At 48.1% G+C, this 26719-nt stretch overlaps 1 protein-coding gene across 1 annotated transcript in view; it reads right to left on the reverse strand.

Annotated features, from left to right (window-relative positions):
* Positions 1–11465: 11465 nt before the first annotated feature.
* Positions 11466–26719, reverse strand: part of atrn (attractin) — an 85276-nt gene continuing 70022 nt past the window's right edge. Inside the window, exons 25-29 of the mRNA XM_002936366.5 lie at positions 25806–25867; positions 22391–22469; positions 17943–18050; positions 13149–13263; positions 11466–12387 (exon numbers count right to left, since the gene is read on the reverse strand). Coding sequence (XP_002936412.3) covers positions 12263–12387; positions 13149–13263; positions 17943–18050; positions 22391–22469; positions 25806–25867 — 489 coding nt within the window. The 3' untranslated portion in view covers positions 11466–12262. The remainder of the gene's footprint in view (positions 12388–13148; positions 13264–17942; positions 18051–22390; positions 22470–25805; positions 25868–26719) is intronic.

The raw sequence follows: 26719 nt of genomic DNA on the forward strand, positions 1-26719 counted from the left end.
CCATGGTTTCTGGCCCATTTGGGTTGTTTATTACAGGTTCAGTGGATCCCAGTGTCTATCCCAGGCTTATCTTTCCTACTGGGATGCAGGGTTCCATGGTTTCTGGCCATTTGGGTTGCTCATTAACCACATTGGATCCCAGTGTCTATCCCAGGCTTATCTTACCTACTGGTATGCAGGGCTCCATGGTATATGGCCATTTGGGTTGCTCATTAACCACAGTGGATCCCAGTGTCTATCCCAGGCTTATCTTACCTACTGGGATGCAGGGCTCCATGGTTTCTGGCCATTTGGGTTGCTCATTAACCACAGTGGATCCCAGTGTCTATCCCAGGCTTATTTTACCTAATGGGATGCAGGGTTCCATGGTTTCTGGCCATTTGGGTTGCTCATTAACCACAGTGGATCCCAGTGTCTATCCCAGGCTTATCTTACCTACTGGGATGCAGGGCTCCATGGTTTCTGGCCCATTTGGGTTGTTTATTACAGGTTCAGTGGATCCCAGTGACTATCCCAGGCTTATCTTACCTACTGGGATGCATTGCTCCATGGTTTCTGGCCCATTTGGGTTGTTTATTACAGGTTCAGTGGATCCCAGTGACTATCCTAGGCTTATCTTACCTACTGGGATGCATTGCTCCATGGTTTCTGGCCCATTTGGGTTGTTTATTACAGGTTCAGTGGATCCCGGTGTCTATCCCAGGCTTATCTTACCTACTGGGATAGAGGGGTCCATGGCTTCTAGATCATTTGGGTTGTCCATTACAGGATTATTGGATCCCAGTGTCTATCCCAGGCTTATCTTACCTACAGGGGAGCAGGGTTCCATGATTTCTGTCCTTTTTCATTTGCCATTAAAGACTCAGTGGATCCCAGTGTCTATCCCAGGCTTTCTGCATGTTCAGACTATGTTTATCATGGGCTTTTGCTCCCACATTATGGCTTCTCTCACTACTTCCACCAGAGAGCCACAACAGCACCACCTGCTGGTCATTTTGATTGACTGCAGTTTGCTGAAAGTTTATTTAGTGAGAAAAGTAAAGTCTTGTGATTAGACCTGCTTAGAACTGACCAGAGAAACATCAGATGGTTCTGTTCTTCTCACTGAAGTCTATTTCTCAGCACATCAACATCTCGACACTTTCCCTTTCGTGACTTAGCAAAAACCAGTGTTTCTCTGCTTATTTCCTAATGTTCCTTTATTGTGGCATCATCTGAGGCATAAGGTTCTCCGACCTCGGCTTCGCTGTCATTTCAATGCTGTAAATTGTCGCCTATCAAGATCATTGTCCTTGATATCCTCTTATGGGCTCAGAAATAATTGGCCTTATTTTCCTGTTCTTAGTCTGGGCATGAAGAGTGATGTGGGATCATAATGGGACGTAGGCCGAGATGATTTAATGGCTGAAATAGGCAGGAGAGATTAGAGAGGGACGAGGGAATATTCTACCTTTCACTCAGCCTCTTTGTCTTACAGAGAAACAGCAATGAGACCCGGGGGGGCAGACTTTCCCTCTCCTGTTACCTCTGCCCCTCATTATCATCCTCATCCCCCCACTGCTACTATAGGCACCTTCTCTCCCTACTATACCTGCTATCCCACAGCCCCAGTCCCTTCCCAGAGGCTATTATCCCCCCACTGCTACTATAGGCACCATCTCTCCCTACTATACCTGCTATCCAACAGCCCCAGTCCCTTCCCAGAGGCTATTATCCCCCCACTGCTACTATAGGCACCATCTCTCCTACTATACCTGCTATCCCACAGCCCCAGTCCCTTCCCAGAGGCTATTATCCCCCACTGTTACTATAGGCACCATCTCTCCTACTATACCTGCTATCCCACAGCCCCAGTCCCTTCCAGAGGCTATTATCCCCCACTGCTACTATAGGTACCATCTCTCCCCTACTATACCTGCTATCCCACAGCCCCAGTCCCTCCCAGAGGCTATTATCCCACTGCTACTATAGGCACCATCTCTCCCTACTATACCTGCTATCCCACAGCCCCCAGTCCTTCCAGAGGCTATTATCCCACTGCTACTATAGGCCACCATCTCTCCCTACTATACCTGCTATCCCACAGCCCCAGTCCCTTCCCAGAGGCTATTATCCCCCCACTGCTACTATAGGCACCATCTCTCCCTACTATACCTGCTATCCCACAGCCCCAGTCCCTTCCCAGAGGCTATTATCCCCCACTGCTACTATAGGCACCATCTCTCCCTACTATACCTGCTATCCCACAGCCCCAGTCCCTTCCCAGAGGCTATTATCCCCACTGCTACTATAGGCACCATCTCTCCCTACTATACCTGCTATCCCACAGCCCCAGTCCCTTCCCAGAGGCTATTATCCCCCACTGCTACTATAGGCACCATCTCTCCCTACTATACCTGCTATCCCACAGCCCCAGTCCCTTCCAGAGGCTATTATCCCCCCACTGCTACTATAGGCACCATCTCTCCCTACTATACCTGCTATCCCACAGCCCCAGTCCCTTCCCAGAGGCTATTATCCCCCCACTGCTACTATAGGCACCATCTCTCCCTACTATACCTGCTATCCCACAGCCCCAGTCCCTTCCCAGAGGCTATTATCCCCCCACTGCTACTATAGGCACCATCTCTCCCTACTATACCTGCTATCCCACAGCCCCAGTCCCTTCCCAGAGGCTATTATCCCCCCACTGCTACTATAGGCACCATCTCTCCCTACTATACCTGCTATCCCACAGCCCCAGTCCCTTCCCAGAGGCTATTATCCCCCCACTGCTACTATAGGCACCATCTCGCCCTACTATACCTGCTATCCCACAGCCCCAGTCCCTTCCCAGAGGCTATTATCCCCCCACTGCTACTATAGGCACCATCTCTCCCTACTATACCTGCTATCCCACAGCCCCAGTCCCTTCCCAGAGGCTATTATCCCCCCACTGCTACTATAGGCACCATCTCTCCCTACTATACCTGCTATCCCACAGCCCCAGTCCCTTCCAGAGGCTATTATCCCCCCACTGCTACTATAGGCACCATCTCTCCCTACTATACCTGCTATCCCACAGCCCCAGTCCTTCCCAGAGGCTATTATCCCCCCACTGCTACTATAGGCACCATCTCTCCCTACTATACCTGCTATCCCACAGCCCCAGTCCCTTCCCAGAGGCTATTATCCCCCACTGCTACTATAGGCACCATCTCTCCCTACTATACCTGCTATCCCACAGCCCCAGTCCCTTCCCAGAGGCTATTATCCCCCACTGCTACTATAGGCACCATCTCTCCCTACTATACCTGCTATCCCACAGCCCCAGTCCCTTCCCAGAGGCTATTATCCCCCCACTGCTACTATAGGCACCATCTCTCCCTACTATACCTGCTATCCCACAGCCCCAGTCCCTTCCCAGAGGCTATTATCCCCCCACTGCTACTATAGGCACCATCTCTCCCTACTATACCTGCTATCCCACAGCCCCAGTCCCTTCCCAGAGGCTATTATCCCCCCACTGCTACTATAGGCACCATCTCTCCCTACTATACCTGCTATCCCACAGCCCCAGTCCCTTCCCAGAGGCTATTATCCCCCCACCATTAATGCAGATGGTTATTTGCAGAGAATGAATGAGACTGTGTGAGTTTCCCATATGTCGTCCCATAACTGGGGGTGCTCTCTCCTCATATTACTGTAATGTACAGGGGTCTCCCCATACAAATGGCCGTGTATCGGGGGGGGGGGCAGCACTTTCCCATTAGCGCCCCCTGTATATGTGACATGTCACTCGGCTCCTGATGGGCTTTTAGCAGCGAGTGACACAGAGGGGGGAGCCGCCGGCCCCTCATGCTCTCAGTAATGGAACAGCTTGGGGTTATTGATCTGTAATTGTCACTCGGCTTCATTACCTGCCGCAGGAATCTCAGGCGACAGTTGTTCCGAGGGATCAGAGAGAGATTCCGAGTCCCAAACGGCTTTTGTGCAGAACTTACGTCCATACTTACTGGTTTCTTGGCCAACCAGAACCGGCGGGAACAATCAATTGCAATTTCCATCCAATGCATCGCTATCATTGCGACCCCATGATGGATCCCTTCCTGTATGATCTACAATCATTCCCCCTCCCACAATGCAATGTGGGGCAGGGACCAGCGACGGAACAGTTTAACCATGTCCCTGCCATGCCAGCATAGGGTACAATAGGTAGGATCTGGGCTTGGGTTCTAACCCCATATGTCTTCACCAGAAACGGGACAGATTTGCTCATCACTGGGCCACACCCACTGTTCCCAGGCCACACCCACTGTTCCCAGACCACACCCAGTGTTCCCAGGCCACACCCAGTGTTCCCGGCCACACCCAAAGTTCCTCGGCCACACCCAGTGTTCCTCGGCCACACCCAGTGTTCCTCGGCCACACCCACTGTTCCTAGGCCACACCCACTGTTCCTCGGCCACACCCACTGTTCCTCGGTCACACCCACTGTTCCTCGGCCACACCCAGTGTTCCTCGGCCACACCCACGGTTCCCCGGCCACACCCACGGTTCCCAGGCCACACCCACCGTTCCCAGGCCACACCCACCGTTCCCAGGCCACACCCACCGTTCCCAGGCCCCCTCTCCCAGTGCATGCTAGGTCGTTTAGTTTTCGGTTGAACATTTTTCCTGCTGCCAAGATTAATGCAAATTTACAATACCCAGCATGCAATGGGGCTGACTGGTATAAAGAGAAACTTCCACTCTTCTTGTGTCTCTCAGGCCCAACCTGTCTGCGCTACAAGCTTCCTTCAGCTGCATTTGGTACGTGATTGGACTACTGCTTTGTCATGTGATGTGGGGGGGGGTAGCATTGAACTATAACTCTCATGATATCTTGGGGCTGCTGAGATTAGTATTGAGCACACCCATATGTATATCAGGTATTAGGTTAAAGGACATTGCCCAGGAGCAATTCGTTTTTATTATTTATTTGCCTTTCTCTTCTGCCTCTTTCCAGCTTTCCAATGGGGGTCACTGACCCCGGCAGCCAAAAAACCATTGTTTTTGTTACTTTTTATGACTTATCTTTCTATTGAGGCCCTCTAGTATTCATATTCCAGCCTCCTGTTCAAACCACTGCCTGGTTGCTAGGGTAATTTAGACCCTAGCAACCAGATAGCTGCTGAAATTCCAACCTGGAGAGCTGAACAAAAAAAACTAAACTAATTGAAAACCCACAATTAAAAAAAAAAAACCCAACACCAATTGCAAATTGTCTCAGAATAGTACTCTCTACATTATAGGGGTCAACTACCCCTTTACTGACCACGCCCCTTTTCCCTACGTACCCAGAAATGAGCCAAACTGCCCAATCAAATCTGCCCATGTATGGCTACTCATTGTGTCCTGCATGGGGGGGCAAATTGGCCACAACAGTTTTTAGACCAAGTAAGAATCAGTTTTTGGGAGACTCGACACCCCAAATTCGCCCCATGTTCCGTCGCCCTTTACAGGGACCAGCGATAATAAAAGGGAATGACCCCCCTGCCCCCCCCGTACAGTATAGAACCCTGGGTAAGGGGGGCGGTGGGGGGATATTTCCGGGCCATACCAATAAGCACAGTCATAAAGACCAAACCCCACTGACCCCATCATTTTCCTTTTATTTCAATAGAAAGATCGCAGTAGGCGGAGCTTGTCATTGTACACGCGGCGTTCAGACCATAAATCCATTTTTATTTAAATTATCTATTTTACAATACAAAAAACAGATACCAAAATATCGCAATCCTAAATGTAAGTCTATTACCCCCCCCCAAAGCAGAAATAACCCTCCCAGAGCAGAAATAACCCCCCTAGAGCCCCCCCCCCCATAGCAACGAGGCTCTGGTTCTGTACAACCGGTGCTATTTACAGAGCTGGAACTAACGGATCAATTTGTTGGGAAAAACCATGTTCTATGGGGGGGGGGGGGGGGGCTGCCATTGGAAGGGGCTGATGGGATAGAATGGAATAGGGCTGGAAGACAATCAGTAGAGGGGAATTTGCTGCTGCTACATTGTCGCAGGGCACGGCCAGGCAGTTGCGGCTTCCAGTTCCATAGAATGAATGACATTTATTGTTCATTAGGCAACAAAATAAAAGAACAACAGCTTTTGGGTGACACGTTCAGGTAACTGAGCTGAAGATGAGGTATTTCAGACTATTGCAAATAGAATATATATTATATATATTAACTGCTACAGGGCCCAGACTCCGCCCCCCCGGCTGAATCTAGCGGGATTGGGCACTGGGCCCCCTACACTGCCCCGAGCTGCAGGAACCCATGGAAAAGTCTATTTACAATTCCCTCCTCCCCAACATCCATTAATAAGGATGGAGACCCCCCTGGCCCGCCGCCCCGCCCAACTGACACAATAAAAGCAATGATTTAATATATAAAGGGCACAGCCACCAATCAGAATTCATTGGGACTGACGCTGCCTCAGTGCAGTTACCCATAGCAACCAATCACATCTCTGCCTTCATGTTTACGTAGGTCTAACAGGGAAAGTTTGCCTTTAGTCCAGTAACCCATGACAACCAACCATGTGGGATAATAGAAAGAGCCCCCAAAATAAACCATTGGGTCCTAGATTTCTTACCGCCATGTTGAGCCGGTATCCTTACAATGGTACCTGGGGGCTAATGGTACCCCGGGCTTTTCCTATGATGGAAGAGAGACACCAGGTGGGGGTGAAACAGGGGTTAAATAGAGGCTTTATGGGGTGCCTGGGGAATGAATTTAATGTGGATTAGTGAAGCACTAGTGTTTAAGTTACCCTTTAAATATCTATTTTAGTGATTTGCCTTTCTATTCTGCCCCTTAACAGCAATGCCCCCCTCAAACACTGGCACCATAGGCCCAGGGAGCCAAATAATGAGAAAGCGGAATATTTTTTGGTTGCCAGGGTCGGTGACCCCGACAACCAGAGAGCAGCTGCAGGTTGGAGAGAGCAGAAAGGCGGAACCCAAAGGAACGGGCCGGGATTCCTGTCTTTGTGGGAGGGGATAAAGGGGCGAGGTTTAACCTGAACAGGGATCATCGGCCGCCATGACGGTCCCCCTGATGGAACTGATAGTAACTCTGTATTACAGTGCACATACAGGGGAATGGGTGGAATAACAAGTCTGTTACTCAAGCAGTGGGAGGGACTAGAAAACTCTGATGGAAGTTTACAAGGGGAGGAGTAAGATGTCTGTTACTCAAGCAGTGGGAGGGACTAGAAAACTCTGATGGAAGTTTACAAGGGGAGGAGTAAGATGTCTGTTACTCAAGCAGTGGGAGGGACTAGAAAACTCTGATGGAAGTTTACAAGGGGAGGAGTAAGAAGTCTGTTACTCAAGCAGTGGGAGGGACTAGAACACTATGATGGAAGTTTACAAGGGGAGGAGTAAGAAGTCTGTTACTCAAGCAGTGGGAGGGACTAGAACACTATGATGGAAGTTTACAAGGGGAGGAGTAAGAAGTATGTTCCTCAAGAAGTGGGAGGGACTAGAACACTATGATGGAAGTTTACAAGGGGAGGAGTAAGAAGTATGTTCCTCAAGAAGTGGGAGGGACTAGAACACTAGGATGGAACCTTTCAATGAGAGGTGCAAGAAGTCTGTTATTAAAGCAGTGGGTGGGACTAAAATACTCTGATGGAAGCTAACAAGGGTAAGAGCAACGCGTTTGTGACTCAAGCAGTGGGCTGGACTAAATCTGATATGGCTGTTTACAGGGGGGAAAGGCAGGAAGTCTGTGACACAAGCAGTGGGAGGGACTAAATCTGATATGGCTGTTTACAGGGGGGAAAGGCAGGAAGTCTGTGACACAAGCAGTGGGAGGGACTAAATCTGATATGGCTGTTTACAGGGGGGAAAGGCAGGAAGTCTGTGACACAAGCAGTGGGAGGGACTAAATCTGATGGCTGTTTACAGGGGGAGGGGCAGGAAGTCTGTGACACAAGCAGTGGGAGGGACTAAATCTGATGGCTGTTTACAGGGGGAGGGGCAGGAAGTCTGTGACACAAGCAGTGGGAGGGACTTGATAGGAGAGGGAGTATTTCCCTGCAACACTACACTGCCAAAGCACATGTAATGGGAAGTGTTAGTAACATGAAGTGCAAGCTCTGGGGGAGAGACAGCCTCGGTGTTTGGGGGGCACTGACCTACTGCACGTGCTTCAATGATGAATTTTTTGTAGCACCCAGAAAACATGGCACAGCCATTCGCTATGTGACGAGCACCAATAGGGAAGCTTCCCCAGCAACACATGCTCTTTGGTACCACGGGCTCAGGCCGCTAAATAACCAATGAGCTTCCAGTGCCCAACGTAGCGGCCAACACAGCGGCACAGTATGAGTTACCGGGCAGCAGTGCTGCCAGCCAATGTCCAGTATCCGCCCGTCATGTATAACATTCTGTAAGGGGGTAACAGTCACAAACAGGAGAGTTTGGCACTTTGTAAATTAATACTGTGTATAAAAGCAATGAGGAGTATCTGCCAATCAGCTCATTCTCTTCCACCCCCCTCAAGCCCTATTGGCTGTAGGAAATAAAACCCACCTTGTTTTTGTAGATAAAAGCTGGGCAAGATTATTTACCATGATGGCAATGGGGGTTCAGCGGCACAAACGGGTACAATTATTTCCTATAAAAGCTGCCTACGGCGCCATTAGCCAAACCACTCAATTTCCTACATCAATAGGGAATAAATAATGTGCCACTTGCCCTAGGCCCTAAAACAACTACAGCTCCCATGATGCTCAGCACCAGACCCCAGAAATGGCGGCAACACAGCCACAAACAAACAGACTGAGATTTACAAGCAGAAACATAGGCGGCAAGTCAGACAGACAGGGAGAATGTCTGCAGGGCAAACGGGGTATCAGCAATAATGTGCACTATACTGTAACTGTAATTATTATATTGGGGACTGCCAAATTTAAAGGAACAGTAACGCCTAAAAATTACAGTGTATCAAAGTAACTAATTTATATAAGTTTATATAAATACCCCGCTGTGTAGCCCCGGGGGCAGCCATTCCTGCACTGGTACAGCTGGGATGTTTGCTACAGAAACCCTACTATAGTTTATATAAATACCCCGCTGTGTAGCCCCGGGGGCAGCCATTCCTGCACTGGTACAGCTGGGATGTTTGCTACAGAAACCCTACTATAGTTTATATAAATACCCCGCTGTGTAGCCCCGGGGGCAGCCATTCCTGCACTGGTACAGCTGGGGTGTTTGCTACAGAAACTCTACTGGCTGCCCCCGGGGCCTACACAGCGGGGTATTTATATAAACTATAGTAGGGTTTCTGTAGCAAACACCCCAGCTGTACCGGTGCAGGAATGGCTGCCCCCGGGGCTACACAGCGGGGTATTTATATAAACTATAGTTAGGGTTTCTGTAGCAAACCACCCCAGCTGTACCGGTGCAGGAATGGCTGCCCCCGGGGCTACACAGCGGGGTATTTATATACTATAGTAGGGTTTCTGCTAAGCAAACACCCCAGGCATGTACCAGTGCAGGAATGGCTGGCCCCCGGGGCTACACAGCGGGGTATTATATAAAACTATAGTAGGTTTGCTGTGCAAACACCCCAGCATGTACCAGTGGCAGCGAATGGCTGCCCCCGGGGCTACACAGCGGGGTATTTATATAAACTATAGTAGGGTTTTCTGTACAAACACCCCAGCTGTAGCCAGTGCAGGAATGGCTGCCCCCGGGGCTACACAGCGGGGTTATTTATATAAACTATAGTAGGGTTTCTGTAGCAAACACGCCAGCTGTAACCAGTGCAGGAACGGCTGGCCACCGGGGCCTACACAGTGGGGTATTTATATAATACTATAGTAGGGTTTCTGTAGCAAACCCCAGCTGTACCAGTGCAGGTGGCTTTGCCCCGGGGCTACACAGCCGGGGTATTTATATTACAACTATATAGGGTTTCTGTAGCAAACACCCCAAGCTGTCCAGATGCAGGAACGGCTGCCCCCGGGGCTACACAGCAGGGTATTTATATAAACTATAGTAGCGGTTTCTGTAGCAAACACCCCAGCGGTACCAGTGGCAGGGAACGGCTGCCCCCGGGGCTACACAGCGGGGTATTTATATAAACTATAGTAGGGTTTCTGTAGCAAATACCCCAGCTGTACCAGTGCAGGAACGGCTGCCCCCGGGGCTACACAGCGGGGTATTTATATAAACTATAGTAGGGTTTCTGTAGCAAACACCCCAGCTGTACCAGTGCAGGAACGGCTGCCCCCGGGGCTACACAGCGGGGTATTTATATAAACTATAGCAGTATTTCTGAGGCAAACACACAACTTTTACCACCGCAGAGCAACAGTACAATATATTTTTATTATTTGGTGTTACTGTTCCTTTAAGGGTGGTGCTGGGCCCCTCTGAAGATTGTTTGGGGGAGGGGCTGTGGCTCTAACAAAGGGACAGGTCAGTTACTGCTAATGAGTGAGCAGGAAAATGTCAGCCAGGGCAACGGCATGTGGACTCTTTAGTGTCCCTGAACGTTGGGCTTGTTCATTGGCTAATCCGCCGGAACATCATTAGCCAATTAGGAAAAATGCTAATAAGCCAAATCATACACATCTGATAAAAGAACAGATTCCCCGTTTGTACATTGTCGTTAATATTCAATACATCATTATAATAACACAATCCCAGCACAGAGAGAAATGTCTGACCCTCTAGAGATGTTCAACTACAACTCCCACCCCCTCCCTGACCGAGAGAGAGAAATGTTCAACTACAACTCCCACCCCCTCCCTGACCGAGAGAGAGAAATGTTCAACTACAACTCCCACCCCCTCCCTGACTGAGAGAGAGAAATGTTCAACTACAACTCCCACCCCCTCCCCTGACTGAGAGAGAGAAATGTTCAACTACAACTCCCACCCCTCCCTGACTGAGAGAGAGAAATGTTCAACTACAACTCCCACCCCCTCCCTGACTGAGAGAGAGAATGTTCAACTACAACTCTCCACCCCTCCCTGACTGAGAGAGAGAAATGTTCAACTACAACTCCCACCCCCTCCCTGACTGAGAGAGAGAAATGTTCAACTACAACTCCCACCCCCTCCCTGACTGAGAGAGAGAAATGTTCAACTACAACTCCCACCCCCTCCCTGACTGAGAGAGAGAAATGTTCAACTACAACTCCCACCCCCTCCTGACTGACCGAAGTTGCCCCGGCAGTTCAAACACAAAAACTCTTTGCTACATAACCAGCGGCAGCCTTCAGCGCGTCCCTCCGGAGCCAAGGACAGAACGCAAATGAACGTGCCCCCAGCCGGAAGCCAAAGCGCGTGAAGGATTTTCTTTATATTAAATATATATATATTATATATATATATATATATATATATATTAAATATATATATATATATTAAATATATAATATATATTTTTTATTTTTTTTAGCAATTTTCTATGTAAATAAAAGGACATAAAATAATTTACATTTATTTACTGCAATTAGCAATGTGCTCTTGATGGTAAGAAAGCATAGTCAGAGTTTGATGCACTTTCAGTACCATAGCAATACTTGTACAATGAGCCCCCCGGGCACAGCAAGGCCGTGCGTCCTATTCCCCAGCTCGCAATTCCTCTTCTCACTTCCATATTGGACACTTTAATCAACCTATTTACCGACTAAGTCAGCTCGACTGCCAAGAACAGAACTCCTTGCTGATTGGTGCCCGGCGGGGGCGGAGAAACAGGCGTCCAGTCCGTAAGCGCCGGGAGGTAACCCCGCGGGTATAAGCTTCACAGTTCATAAATACAAAGAGTCCGCGTTGAACTTTCTCGAGTTCCGGTACAAAAGTCCACAGTAAGGGTTCGAAACAAATCCGGAAAGGGGACGTCTCTCTGGGGCGCCCTCGTTTTGCGTCGATACAAAAAAACCGCAAGCAGCTGAAGAAATGATCCAACCGTAAATAACCTGAGCACCACACTATGGGCATGTACAGTTTTACTTCCGGGGAGAATAAGTTAAGATTTCTTTTGTTCCTAGGGAAATAGTACGTGAAACTCAAACAACAACGAAAAAAAAAATGACTCAACGGAAGGAAAAAATAAACAAAAAACGTGTCCGTAAAAGGGATTCTGGCGTAATGTGACGGGAACCATGCACGTCTGGGGGGGAGGGGCTTGCCGGTGCCAGCGTCTTTCCGTCGCAATAAAACGCTCCGGTCGCTCCGACGCGTTAATAGTTAAATCCCTAGAGGAGTTCGTCGCCCCAATGTCAAATGCAGGTTCCGGGCTGTGCGGGCGGCTGGTGCTTCCGGTTTCGCGCTGCTCCGGATTTCTCTTTGTAGGCTAAAGGCATCTGTTGGGAGATGTCTACCAGGGCGCTGGCCACGGCCAGACCTGAAAGGGAACGGGGAGAATACACGTGAGCAGAGGCCTGGCATTGGGTGCCTTTACCAACGATTAACATTAAAGGGGAACTAATGCCTCACGTTGCAATTGTAACTGTTGCTTGCTATGAGAATAAAGGGGATGTAAACCCAATCATAACCCTGTCCCACTGCGCCCCCTAGTTTTCCTATAGAAGTGGCCAAAAAAAAAACTAATTATAGATGCAAGAAAATTCACCAATGAGAATTCTACTGATCAAAAACGTCATTGTTAATGCAAAATAATTAAGCAATAAGATTCCCAGCACTGTGTCAGATAGAGATAATTATGGGGACACTATACTGTAACACTGTCCCACTGCGCCCCCTTAATTCTCTATAGAAGATGATGAAAAACGTAATTACACATGGAAACTAATTCACCAATGAGAATTCTACTGACTTAATTAAAGATGCAAGAGAACTGACCAATGGGATTGCTGATTCCCACTGGCCCTTGAGATTTGGGGAAAGTTTAGGAAAAGTATATTGTGCAATATTGCTTTAAGAATACAACCCAGATGTTGCTGGACTACAGCTCCCAGCATGCCTCACCCTTCATTATATGTTACATTGTTCTGGGATTTGTAGTCCAGCAACAACTGAGTAACGTTTGGTTGAGTAGTGCTGTGCGGCAGGGTTTATATCCCCTTTAAGGGGTACCTGCCTTCCACTTGTATATTATATACAGAGAATATGGATCATACCCTACATTGGTATATTTGAACTTACCAGACTGACCCGGAGGTGGGATACCCCCTAAGCCACGAGGAAGCCGTACAAATATTGACAGAACGGCTGCTTTGTTACCGCAACAGGGTTCCAGGGCTATAGGTTTGGGAACGGTCTAAAGAAAGGAAAAACATATACTGGTCAGAAGGAGGGAAAAACCCCTGGTAAAAATAAGAGCTTATATATTTATATGGTGTTATAATTGATCCCTTATAATACTTGAGCGATACTCCCTGTATAACACCCAGTGACTTCTAATATCCTTATCATTTACAGTAGGGGGTACATTATCCCTTATAATACATGAGTGATACTCAGAGTTCCCTGTATAACTCAGCCTGCAGCCTTGTGCCTTTATATGGGCACAGAACCCCTCAGTGACTGCTAATATCCTTATCATTTACAGTAGGGGGTACATTATCCCTTATAATACATGAGTGATACTCAGAGTTCCCTGTATAACTCAGCCTGCAGCCTTGTGCCTTTATATGGGCACAGAACCCCTCAGTGACTGCTAATATCCTTATCATTTACAGTAGGGGGTACATTATCCCTTATAATACATGAGTGATACTCAGAGTTCCCTGTATAACTCAGCCTGCAGCCTTGTGCCTTTATATGGGCACAGAACCCCTCAGTGACTGCTAATATCCTTATCATTTACAGTAGGGGGTACATTATCCCTTATAATACATGAGTGATACTCAGAGTTCCCTGTATAACTCAGCCTGCAGCCTTGTGCCTTTATATGGGCACAGAACCCCTCAGTGACTGCTAATATCCTTATCATTTACAGTAGGGGGTACATTATCCCTTATAATACATGAGTGATACTCAGAGTTCCCTGTATAACTCAGCCTGCAGCCTTGTGCCTTTATATGGGGGGCACAGAACCCCTCAGTGACTGCTAATATCCTTATCATTTACAGTAGGGGGTACATTATCCCTTATAATACATGAGTGATACTCAGAGTTCCCTGTATAACTCAGCCTGCAGCCTTGTGCCTTTATATGGGCACAGAACCCCTCAGTGACTGCTAATATCCTTATCATTTACAGTAGGGGGGTACATTATCCCTTATAATACATAAGTGATACTCAGAGTTCCCTGTATAACTCAGCCTGCAGCCTTGTGCCTTTATATGGGCACAGAACCCCTCAGTGACTGCTAATATCCTTATCATTTACAGTAGGGGGTACATTATCCCTTATAATACATGAGTGATACTCAGAGTTCCTGTATAACTCAGCCTGCAGCCTTGTGCCTTTATATGGGCACAGAACCCTCAGTGACTGCTAATATCCTTATCATTTACAGTAGGGGGTACATTATCCCTTATAATACATGAGTGATACTCAGAGTTCCCTGTATAACTCAGCCTGCAGCCTTGTGCCTTTATATGGGCACAGAACCCTCAGTGACTGCTAATATCCTTATCATTTACAGTAGGGGGTACATTATCCCTTATAATACATGAGTGATACTCAGAGTTCCCTGTATAACTCAGCCTGCAGCCTTGTGCCTTTATATGGGGGCACAGAACCCCTCAGTGACTGCTAATATCCTTATCATTTACAGTAGGGGGTACATTATCCCTTATAATACATGAGTGATACTCAGAGTTCCCTGTATAACTCAGCCTGCAGCCTTGTGCCTTTATATGGGCACAGAACCCCTCAGTGACTGCGAATATCCTTATCATTTACAGTAGGGGGTACATTATCCCTGGGAATACAATGAGAGGAATATGACACAGTAGGGCCCGTCAGTGCGCTTGTAGGTGCTGCTTATTACTAATATCTCGGGGAAGATATTCCCCTCGTTGCTGCAATTAATAGAGAATAAACGCCGGCGCTGCCGCGTGTGGGCTGGAACCAATAGCGCCATTCAACTATTTAAAGGCTTAATGGAAAAGCAAATGTCGGGGAGATAAATCAAGCGCATAACGGTTTATGGCTTCTATTAGAACAACATAATCCCATTAATGAATTAACATTCAGCGCCATGCAAATGAGGCTTTTATGGCAGGGAAAACATAAAGCGGGCGCGGGCTGCTCTGCATCTTATTCTTAATAACCGCCCAATATTCAGAGGGATAAGCCGACTGCTTTGGCGCCGCATCCGCAGCCTTTTATTGGCTCAATAATTTCCCCATCGTATAGATTTACAAGCGCTGAAGGGTTCTGCACAATTCAGGCGCAGATGGGCAAGTATTTGCCATTATATGAAACAGGACAAAAAGAAAAGAAAAGGTTAAAGTAGCAGCTGGGGTGCTAAGGAGCACAGAATAGCACCCGTCCGACTGCCACCCACACACAACCTGCACCCATTGTTACTTTATTGCCCAGGCCCACCCTCTCCTGCTGCCTCCGGTATGACATGCAAGTCGGGGGTGCAATTGGCAAGAATCACAAACAGACCTGCCTTTAGGGGGTGCAATTGGCACCAATCACTAAAACAGACCTGCCTTTAGGGGGTGCAATTGGCACCAATCACAAACAGATCTGCCTTTAGGGGGTGCAATTGGCACCAATCACTAAAACAGACCTGCCTTTAGGGGGTGCAATTGGCACCAATCACTAAAACAGACCTGCCTTTAGGGGGTGCAATTGGCACCAATCACTAAAACAGACCAGCCTTTAGGGGGTGCAATTGGCACTAATCAGCTGCCTTTAGGGGGTGCAATTGGCTGCAATCAGCTGCCTTTAGGGGGTGCAATAGGCACTAATCAGCTGCCTTTAGGGGGTGCAATTGGCACCAATCAGCTGCCTTTAGGGGGTGCAATTGGCACCAATTAGCTGCCTTTAGGGGGTGCAATCGGCACCAATCAGCTGCCTTTAGGGGGTGCAATTGGCACCAATCAGCTGCCTTTAGGGGGTGCAATTGGCACCAATCAGCTGCCTTTAGGGGGTGCAATTGGCACCAATCAGCTGCCTTTAGGGGGTGCAATTGGCACCAATCAGCTGCCTTTAGGGGGTGCAATTGGCACCAATCAGCTGCCTTTAGGGGGTGCAACTGGCACCAATCAGCGGCCTTTAGGGGGTGCAACTGGCACCAATCAGCTGCCTTTAGGGGGTGCAACTGGCACCAATCAGCTGCCTTTAGGGGGTGAAACTGGCACCAATCAGCTGCCTTTAGGGGGTGAAACTGGCACCAATCAGCTGCCTTTAGGGGCATATTTGCCACGTCGGAGGCCATTGCTGGGGGTGCAGCCGCTGCACATGATTGGACGGCTGACGAGCTGGAATGACTTTGCCACTTGCCCTGTAGAACAAATGCCGGGCTGATAACCTTCCGTGCCGGGGTTGAACCCGCAGGAGATGATTGGAACAGATTGCCTATCTGCATCCCAAACTAATTCCTTTAATTAGAAAACAGAAATCAATGTCTAAACAGAGTAATGTGAGGCTGCCTGCTCCCTTTATCTGCCTTTATATGGGCTCTTGTCTTGTTTGTTATTTTATATGCCTTTCTCCCAGGGGCCCTATCCTGTGGGGCCCCGAGATAAAATGCCCTGAAGCTAAAACAAAACCTGGCTGTCTGCAGTTTAACTTACACACAGCCAACCAGAATGCTTCTTTGTGGCAAGAAATAAACAAATAAAAGTAGCCAGAATCTCAGCCATAAAGCAGGGCAGGACTGCTGCTTACAATGGGGGGGATCAGATAGGATCTGTGCCACTGTGACAGAATGCTGTTATACAGATAGCTAGAATCTCAGCCATAAAGCAGGGCAGGACTGCTGCTTACAATGGGGGGGATCAGATAGGATCTGTGCCACTGTGACAGAATGCTCTGTTATACAGATAGCTAGAATCTCAGCCATAAAGCAGGGCAGGACTGCTGCTTACAATGGGGGATCAGATAGGATCTGTGCCCACTGTGACAGAATGCTCTGTTATACAGATAGCTAGAATCTCAGCCATAAAGCAGGGCAGGATGCTGCTTACAATGGGGGGATCAGATAGGATCTGTGCCACTGTGACAGGAATGCTCTGTTATACAGATAGCTAGAATCTCAGCCATAAAGCAGGGCAGGACTGCTGCTTACAATGGGGGGATCAGATAGGATCTGTGCCACTGTGACAGAATGCTCTGTTATACAGATAGCTAGAATCTCAGCCATAAAGCAGGGCAGGATTGCTGCTTACAATGGGGGGATCAGATAGGATCTGTGCCACTGTGACAGAATGCTCTGTTATTACAGATAGCTAGAATCTCAGCCATAAAGCAGGGCAGGACTGCTGCTTACAATGGGGGGGATCAGATAGGATCTGTGCCACTGTGACAGAATGCTCTGTTATACAGATAGCTAGAATCTCAGCCATAAAGCAGGGCAGGACTGCTGCTTACAATGGGGGGGGGGGGGGGGTCAGTAAGGAGGGCTACACGGCTATATCTGTAAATGAAGTGAAAATAAAACGTGGATGGAAAAAAAGCAGAGAGAAATAAAAAGGACATGGAGAGAAGACAACGGTATAAAAGCAGTATAAGAGTCGGAGGGAAAACGCTGCAGAATGTTCCGGAGGCGGCGTGGCATTAGCCACTCCTATAAGGGATACAGATGCGCAGCTCGGAAATGCCCTAAATCCCCAGGGTGGGCGTGGGCTACACAATAAACCAATCAGATGGGCCACAGTAAATATAAAAATAAAATAGTGATAGAGCTGTTAGGACCATAGTCACGTAGGGGTTAATAATAAAGGAATGAGCAGCAAGCCCCAGTGCTATTGGATACAAGCTGTACATAGAGGCCCAGGAGCCTCTCACTCTGACTGCAGGAGCATCTCTCACCTTTATACTCCCCCCAATCAGATCTGGGGGCTCCTCGTCTGTTTCCAAGGCAACGTTGACGGAAGCAAAAGGTCGGCTGGCCATCTGCTGCATCTCCCGGATGAGTTGCTAATAAATAAAACAGACAATAGAAATACAAGGTTACTTGATGTGGACGTGAAGTAAAGGCAAAGTAAAGCCACCTGATGAGTCTGTCACTGGCTAACGTGGAAAAAGGTTAGTTGGAGTGATATCCCCCCCCCTCACCCCCCCAGCAGCCAATCAGCAGAACAATGGGAAGGGAGCAAGATAGCAGCTCCCAGTAGGTATCAGAATAGCACTCAATAGTAAGAAATCCAAGTCCGGCTTGGGACTCCTCCAGTTACATGGGAGTAGGAGAAACAATAGGTTAGCTGAAAGCAGTTCTAATGTGTAGCGCTGGCTGAAAGCTCAGACTCAGGCACACTTTACTGCTGCGCTGCAAGTTGGAGTGATATCCCCCCCTCACCCACAGAGGTGACACAATTTAGAAAGTAGCAGCCCTACATGTATGAAACCCAAAGGACAAAATGCCAGGATGAAGAGGCAGGAACAGTGACGGGGAAAGGCTGTCGGCCAAGGAATTCTCCCTGCAGTTCCCAGCAAACTGCCACCAGGGGGTGCCCAAGGGGGAAAAAGATGTGGTTAAAAGGAAGGGGGGGAGAAAAAAGAGACATGAGCATCTCTGAAATTAGATTAAAAAAATACTGGCATTTAGTTAATGAGGCCATATATCCCGATACAGACACAGAAGTACAGCGCCATCTGCTGGCCGTCTCCCAACAGCAGAAACCAGTTTATGAGCCGGGGGGGGTCTAACGCACACCCATTGGGTCATGGTTTGTATTACACTTTATTACTATGAAGGGGGTTACACATGCCCAAAGCAGCCCCCACATTCGTTAGCCCTTGTATCATTTGGCCAATTGCGTGGCGGCCATGTTTAGCCAGAATGCAGCTATACAGAGCGCACTTTGCATTTGCACACACTGGCCGGCCTGACCTTCTGCAAAGCAATCATGTAAATAGCCAGAGAAGTGCGCAGATAGAGCAAGTCAGCCTTAAATACAGCCAGTGACGGAGGAACAGCGCCACCTACAGGCTAATGTCCATTATAGCATTGCTTGCCCCAGTGCATACACAGCAGGGCTGTGGGACAGATTCATTATTAGGCCTGTGTATTAGTGTCCCTATTAATCTATTCTATAGCTGAGACTGTATAGCAACTCCCATACAAGCCAATGTCATATAAAGGCTGGCACTGTTTGGGCTGGATAGTTCTTTCCAGCTGCTGGGAGTTGTAGTTCGGGCTCCCGTTGCCACATAACTGCAGTTAGATGGAAGCAAACAGCGAATGGAAGTTGCACTCCCTTGTGGGGCTCACAAAGGGCATTTGGTGCCCAGAGCCGAGTCAGGATATTTAGCGACTCGGAGAGTAAAATGTCACTTGTGCTGAATCTCCCGGGAGCAGAGTGTGGGAATAATGATTAGAGACAAAGGGATCTGGGAGATGGAACCTTCCCCGGGCTGCGTGCGTCATATGGGTTGGACGTCATTTTTGGGCAGTGGCGGGTTAGTGATTTGCCCAAGGGCATCGGGTACAGCGACCTTGGCCTGGAGCGTGGCTGAGCCTCGAGCATCCCCGGCTTCAATGCCGCAGGGCCACCGTATCTCCTCTCTCTTAATCAATATATAATTCCCTCCATTTGTGGCCAATACCGGTCCAGCCGAGAGCCCGCAAAGAGCCATTTACATAAAGCACTATGAATTATTTATTAAGCGTTAATTTGGCGTAATGCCTCCAAGTCAGTAAGTGCTGCAATTAAGCGCTGTATGAGTCAAGGGGAAAAAAAAAGGGTAAATGTAACAATGTGGATATTAATGCAAACGCCATACAGGGAGGGAGGGTACTGGGGCTTATTAATTAGCAGGAAATAATAGAAAAATGCCCTAATATCGTTAATCTTGGAGCTGGGGGAACATTCGCCTTCGGTTGTGCCATCAACTCCTGTAATCTCTGCTCTCCTACGCTCCCCGTTACACGCTAACTTTATTTTCTGCCGTTACACGGTGAGTTTGCAGAGTGTTTGGAGAGCGTGGTCCCCGCGGTGCTTATGGAGGTGCCCAATTTCCCAGCATTAACGACCACTTTACTAAGGCCCAGGTCCAGGAGAAAAGGGCCCCCCCTATATATCCAAACAGCACCGCAAAAATGAGAATAAAACCCAAGAACCGGTTTATTGTATATGGTGTTGCGGTCCAGCTGTGCCAGGGATTGGCAAAGAACCTTCTGATACAGGGCTGAGGCTTCCACCAAAGAGAGCCAGTCATGCAGGTCCAGATCCAGCCAGGGATGACCATGCCCATATCACCTCCATGTCTGATCACTGCTTCTTCTTTTATTGTAAAATTGCATTTTATGTCTATGGAAAAATGTTCTAGATCTTCTGCCCATCAACCAGGTGTCTTTGGCCCAAACCGCCTAACGCTCCATAGTGACCAGCAGATCCACTCAGCACTAGTAAAGGCAAGTGAGGCCTGCACATCCCTATAGGCTGGGCTTGGCTAGTCTTTATCAACAATTTGTATTCAAAAAAGGTCTTGGAACCATCTTCCCTAAGCCTTACCCAAAAAGCATGAGACCATCCAAGACCGGGCATTTTTGCTGTGCAGCTCTCCAAGTTTATAGTTTCAGCAGCTATCTGGTTGCTAGGGTCCACGTTACCTTAGCAGCCAGGGAGTGGTTTGAATGAGAGACTGGTATATTAATAGGGGAGGCCCTGAATAGAAAAAATAAAAAGTAACAATAACAATAAAACTGGAGCCTCACAGAGCAATAGTTTTTCGGATGCCGGGGTCAGTGACCCCCATTTGAAAGCAGCAATGAAAAAGAAGGCAAATATTTCAAAAAAATAAATAAATAAATAATGAAGACCAACTGAAAAGCTGATTTGAACTGGCCATTCTAGAACCACCCATTTAACTAAATGACAGCTGTAGGAAAGTATTGGGGTGTATTTCATTCAGGAAAGTTCTCACCCTAACTGACCCCCAAGCCCAAGAGCAAACAGGCACTCTCCCTTAACCTTCCCATAACTAGCATACTACAGCCCCCCAAGCCCCCCAGCTGAAACGCTGAAACGGACAAGACAAGATAGATATATAGATACTGTGTGCCGTTGGGAAGATGTGCCTGGCTGCTCAGTAATATGGATGGCACGGTGCCGTACAGAATGGGAGCTTGAGTAGATGTGGGTTCCATAAAGCCTAAGGTTCTCAGAAAATAATAAGACAATAAGTGCTGACAAGGAAAGGAAATGGCCGGCACCACGGGCGGGAGCGCTGATCCAATGCCATAGGACAGAGCCTGTGACACAATCGGTTATCTAGAATGGATCTTCCTCTAGAATATTCCAAGTGAAGCTGTGAGCCTGACCTTCCCGGGGGAGGGAGGCCGAGACTCTACAGAAATCACATCTACCCATTCCCTTGCCGTCACATGGTCACGGCCTGACCGCGCATTAATTCTACAGATTATAGCCGTATTTGCTGCCCGGGGAGAAAGAAGTTCCTCCGTTGTATTATAATAATATCAATGGTCAGGGTTTCCGGCAGGGTGTCGGGTAGCAACATCTAGGGGCAAGGCTAAGCTGCCTTCTCGTGGGACAATCACAATGGATCACAAATGCAATTAAAGTGGGACTAAAGTTTCTGAGCTGCCATTAAAGGAGAACTAAACCCTAAAAATGAATATGGCTAAAAATGCCATACTTTATATACTGAACTTACCTGGCAGCGTTATTCACTTGTATCTCCAAAATGCAATATGAAAGTGAACTCTGACGTGAGGGACCCCAGAAAGCTAAAAAGGGGAGGTTGAACTTTTCATTACTTATCTTATTATGTAGGCCCTTCTCTATTCATATCCCTGTTCCTTTTACAAGCCACTGCCTGGTTACTAGATTAATTGGGACCCTAGCAACCACCTAGCTGCTGAAATTCCATCCTGGAGAGCTGCTGAAAAAGCTAATTAAAAAAAAAATGCCCGTAATAAAAAATGAAGACCAATTGCAAGCTGCACTCTACATGATACTAAAAGTTAATTTAAAAGTGAACAACCCTTTTAATGGTCATTTAGAACCTTCTACTTGTTTGGTATAAAAGCAAAACTGAATAAGCTCCGACTCCTTTGGCAAAACACCCGGCAAAATTCAAATGAAGCTCTCGCTGTCTCACTGGGCATTGTGGGAGTTGAAGTGCAATGGCTGGGCAGGGACTAACCAAGATCCCCTTCAAATGAGGGGTTAGGCAGAGCAAAGGTGAGCAACATGCAGGCCTACAGATGTAGCTGAACTACAACTCCCAGAACCACATGGCAGCCTTCATACTAAAAAATGCATGAATATTAGGAATAAGCACTTGGACCGTACCTCTCTTCTTCTTGAAGCCCAACAGCTCTGCTTAATTTTCCAGACAACGGCAGCCACGAGGAGCAGAGAGAGGAAACAGCTGGGGGGGGAAGAAAGAGAAAAGTAGTAAGAATATAAACTCTTGAGTAAAAGCAGGCAAGAATCATCAGCAGGGAAAAAGCCATATAAGAACCTAAGTGAACCTAATAAAATAAGGTGCCAAACATGCCCAGAATTGATTATTATCACCCTAATAACATGCTGTTTGCCTGCATATTATTTCAGCCAAGCTGCCCATGGTGTAATAACTGGTCTGGCCACAAGGTGGCAGCAAGAAAACGTAATTTGCCTAGCCAGCCTGTCTCTTGATTTCAGACAAAAACATGGCATATATTCATATATAAATGTAAAGAGGAGTGTTCTGTGTAACCAGTAAACTAATGAATGTAGATAGGAGAACCATAAACACATTCTTTGTGATCCAAATGTGACTTAAAGGGGAACTCCAGCCAAAAACTTTTTTGTCTGAAGAAATAAAATGTAATTCTAAGCCACTTTCCAAACTGCACGTTTTCAGTGGGCAAAACACCTGCTACTGCCAATAACTTGGGGCACAGGGTTAGGGTAAGGAGCAATGAGCTCTGACACATAGGCTGATGCCCCTGCCACTCACAGCTGAGCACCAATCACGCGCACCCTGTGCTGCAAGAGGGGAAGTCTCGTTCTGCTGAGACAGAGCATGGGGAAGTGTGGATTCATTTTGGGATATTTGGGATATCTGATGTGCCAGGAGCCCCAGTTCACAGTGTCGATTTAACTACAGATGACTAAGTATTTATATTCCACATAAAAAAGTTACATACGTAATGTGCTACTGTCCTGTTTCAATATGCCAGTGGCCCCCACCCTCTATGCCCCCCCCCACTATCCATACACTAGTGGCTGGCACCCTCTATACACCAGCAGCCTCCCACTATCCATACGCCAGTGCCCCCCCCCCCCACTATCCATACACTAGTGGCCCCCACCCTCTATACACCAGCGCCCCCCCACTATCCATACGCTAGTGGACCCCACCCTCTATACCCCAGCGGCCCCCCAATATCTATACACTAGTGCCCCCCACCCACTATACGTCAGCGGCCTCCCACAATCCATACACTAGTGCCCCCCACCCTCTATACGTCAGCGGCCTCCCACTATCCATACACTAGTGCCCCCCACCCTCTATACGCCAGCGCCCCCCCCCCACTATCCATACGCCAGCGCCCCCCCCACTATCCATATACTAGTGGCCCCCCACTATCCATACACTAGTGCCCCCCACCCACTATACGTCAGCGGGCCCTCCCACTATCCATACACTAGTGCCCCCACCCTCTATACGCCAGCGCCCCCCCCCACTATCCCATACGCCAGCACCCCCCCACTATCCATACGCCAGCGCCCCCCACTATCCATATACTAGTGGCCCCCCACTATCCATACACTAGTGCCCCCCACCCACAATACGCCAGCAACCTCCCACTATCCATATACTACTGCCCCCCACCCTCTATACGCCAGCGCCCCCCACTATCCATACGCCAGCGCCCCCCCACTATCCATATACTAGTGGCCCCCCACTATCCATACACTAGTGCCCCCACCCACAATACGCCAGCAACCTCCCACTATCCATACACTACTGCCCCCCACCCTCTATACGCCAGCGCCCCCCACTATCCATATGCCAGAGCCCCCCCCCTCAATATGCCATCTTAAATCCTCCTCGTGCAGCTACCCCACTCTGTTCCACACACATAACCATAACACATGTGTATATATGTATATATATATATATATATGTACAAGAGAAAGGGATGCCGCACTCACAGGTCTTAGTGAAAAAATATAGAAAATTTATTGTGTCAGACTATATATATATATTAGGGATGTACTGCAAGGATTCGCCCAAATCCAAATCCTGCCGAAAAAGCCGAATCCCAAACTGAATCCTGGATTCAGGGGCAAACCCCACTGCCCCCCAATGAATGAAAAACCCCACTGCCCCCCAATGAATGAAAAACCCCACTGCCCCCAATGAATGAAAAACCCCACTGCCCCCCAATGAATGAAAACCCACTGCCCCCCCAATGAATGAAAAACCCCACTGCCCCCCCAATGAATGAAAAACCCACCTGCCCCCAATGAATGAAAAACCCCACTGCCCCCCAATGACTGAAAAACCCCACTGCCCCCCAATGACTGAAAAACCCCACTGCCCCCCAATTATTATTATTATTATTATCAACATTTATTTATAAAGCACCAACATATTCCGCAGCGCTGTACCAATGAATGAAAAACCCCACGGCCCCCCAATGAATGAAAAACCCCACGGCCCCCAATGAATGAAAAACCCCACTGCCCCCCAATGAATGAAAAACCCCAATGCCCCCAATGAATGAAAAACCCCACTGCCCCCCAATGAATGAAAAACCCACTGCCCCCCAATGAAAACCCACTGCCCCCCAATGAATGAAAAACCCCACTGCCCCCCCAATGAATGAAAAAACCCCAATGCCCCCCAATGAATGAAAAACCCCAATGCCCCCAATGAATGAAAAACCCCCACTGCCCCCAATGAATGAAAAACCCCACTGCCCCCAATGAATGAAAAACCCCACTGCCCCCCAATGAATGAAAAACCCCACTGCCCCCCAATGAATGAAAACCCCACTGGCCCCCCCATGAATGAAAAACCCCACTGCCCCCCAATGAATGAAAAACCCCCACTGCCCCCAATGAATGAAAAACCCCACTGCCCCCCATGATGAAAAACCCCACTGCCCCCCCAATGACTGAAAACCCCACTGCCCCCCCCAATGACTGAAAAACCCCACTGCCCCCCCAATGAATGAAAAACCCACTGCCCCCAATGAATGAAAAACCCCACTGCCCCCCCAATGAATGAAAAACCCCACTGCCCCCCCAATTGAATGAAAAACCCCACTGCCCCCCCAATGAATGAAAAACCCCACTGCCCCCAATGAATGAAAAACCCTCTGCCCCCCAATGAATGAAAAACCCCACTGCCCCCCCCCCAATGAACTGACTTATTAGCTCATTAATGGACTTTATAGTGTAAGATGAGCTGTTTATATTGGGGCCCATAGAAGTATCTTGTGTGGGGCCCCAAAGTCTCTGATGGCGGCCCAGTAAGTACTGCTCCAGCCACCCAGAACCCCCAGTCACTAAGAAAATAGGGTGGGTCCCTTTATTAACCCTTGCCTGGCTGAGCCATAACTGGTGACGCCTGTATTACAACCGACCCATTAAACAGTAGTTGCAGCTACATGAACTTTTGAGCTTTACTTGCCCTTTAAACAGCTTTAGGGGGAAATATTCATCTTTCCGTTATTATGGGGCGCACAGGCGGAGGGCTGCTACGTACCTGAAAAATGTCACAAAGAACTGTACCAAGTCCATAAAGTTGCTGTGCTGGGAAAACGCGATCTGAAAGAACAAACCAGGAACAATATGAAAATAACAGAAAAAGCAAATGATCTGACTGACAGGGCCGAACATGTAGAGGGATACACATGGAATCAAAGGGCAACCAAAACCAACAAATGTGCCTTAATGATGGAGCTGCTGGAATAAAACATGTACAGCAGTCTTACAGTGTTATAGATCAGCACTGACAGAGCTTGATACCCTTTGTAAGCAGCAGTCCTGCCCTGCTTTATGGCTGAGATTCTAGCTATCTGTATAACAGAGCATTCTGTCACAGTGGCACAGATCCTATCTGATCCCCCCCATTGTAAGCAGCAGTCCTGCCCTGCTTTATGGCTGAGATTCTAGCTATCTGTATAACAGAGCATTCTGTCACAGTGGCACAGATCCTATCTGATCCCCCCATTGTAAGCAGCAGTCCTGCCCTGCTTTATGGCTGAGATTCTAGCTATCTGTATAACAGAGCATTCTGTCACAGTGGCACAGATCCTATCTGATCCCCCCATTGTAAGCAGCAGTCCTGCCCTGCTTTATGGCTGAGATTCTAGCTATCTGTATAACAGAGCATTCTGTCACAGTGGCACAGATCCTATCTGATCCTCCCCCATTGTAAGCAGCAGTCCTGCCCTGCTTTATGGCTGAGATTCTAGCTATCTGTATAACAGAGCATTCTGTCACAGTGGCACAGATCCTATCTGATCCCCCCATTGTAAGCAGCAGTCCTGCCCTGCTTTATGGCTGAGATTCTGTATAACAGAGCATGTAGTCCTATTGCTGAGCTATAGTCACAAGCAATGCTGGGAGTTGCAGTTCAGCACAAATACCTGGGAACCTTGCGTTAAAAGAATGTTA

Source organism: Xenopus tropicalis, chromosome 1, assembly GCF_000004195.4.
Source record: "Xenopus tropicalis strain Nigerian chromosome 1, UCB_Xtro_10.0, whole genome shotgun sequence".
Classification (NCBI taxonomy): domain Eukaryota; kingdom Metazoa; phylum Chordata; class Amphibia; order Anura; family Pipidae; genus Xenopus; species Xenopus tropicalis.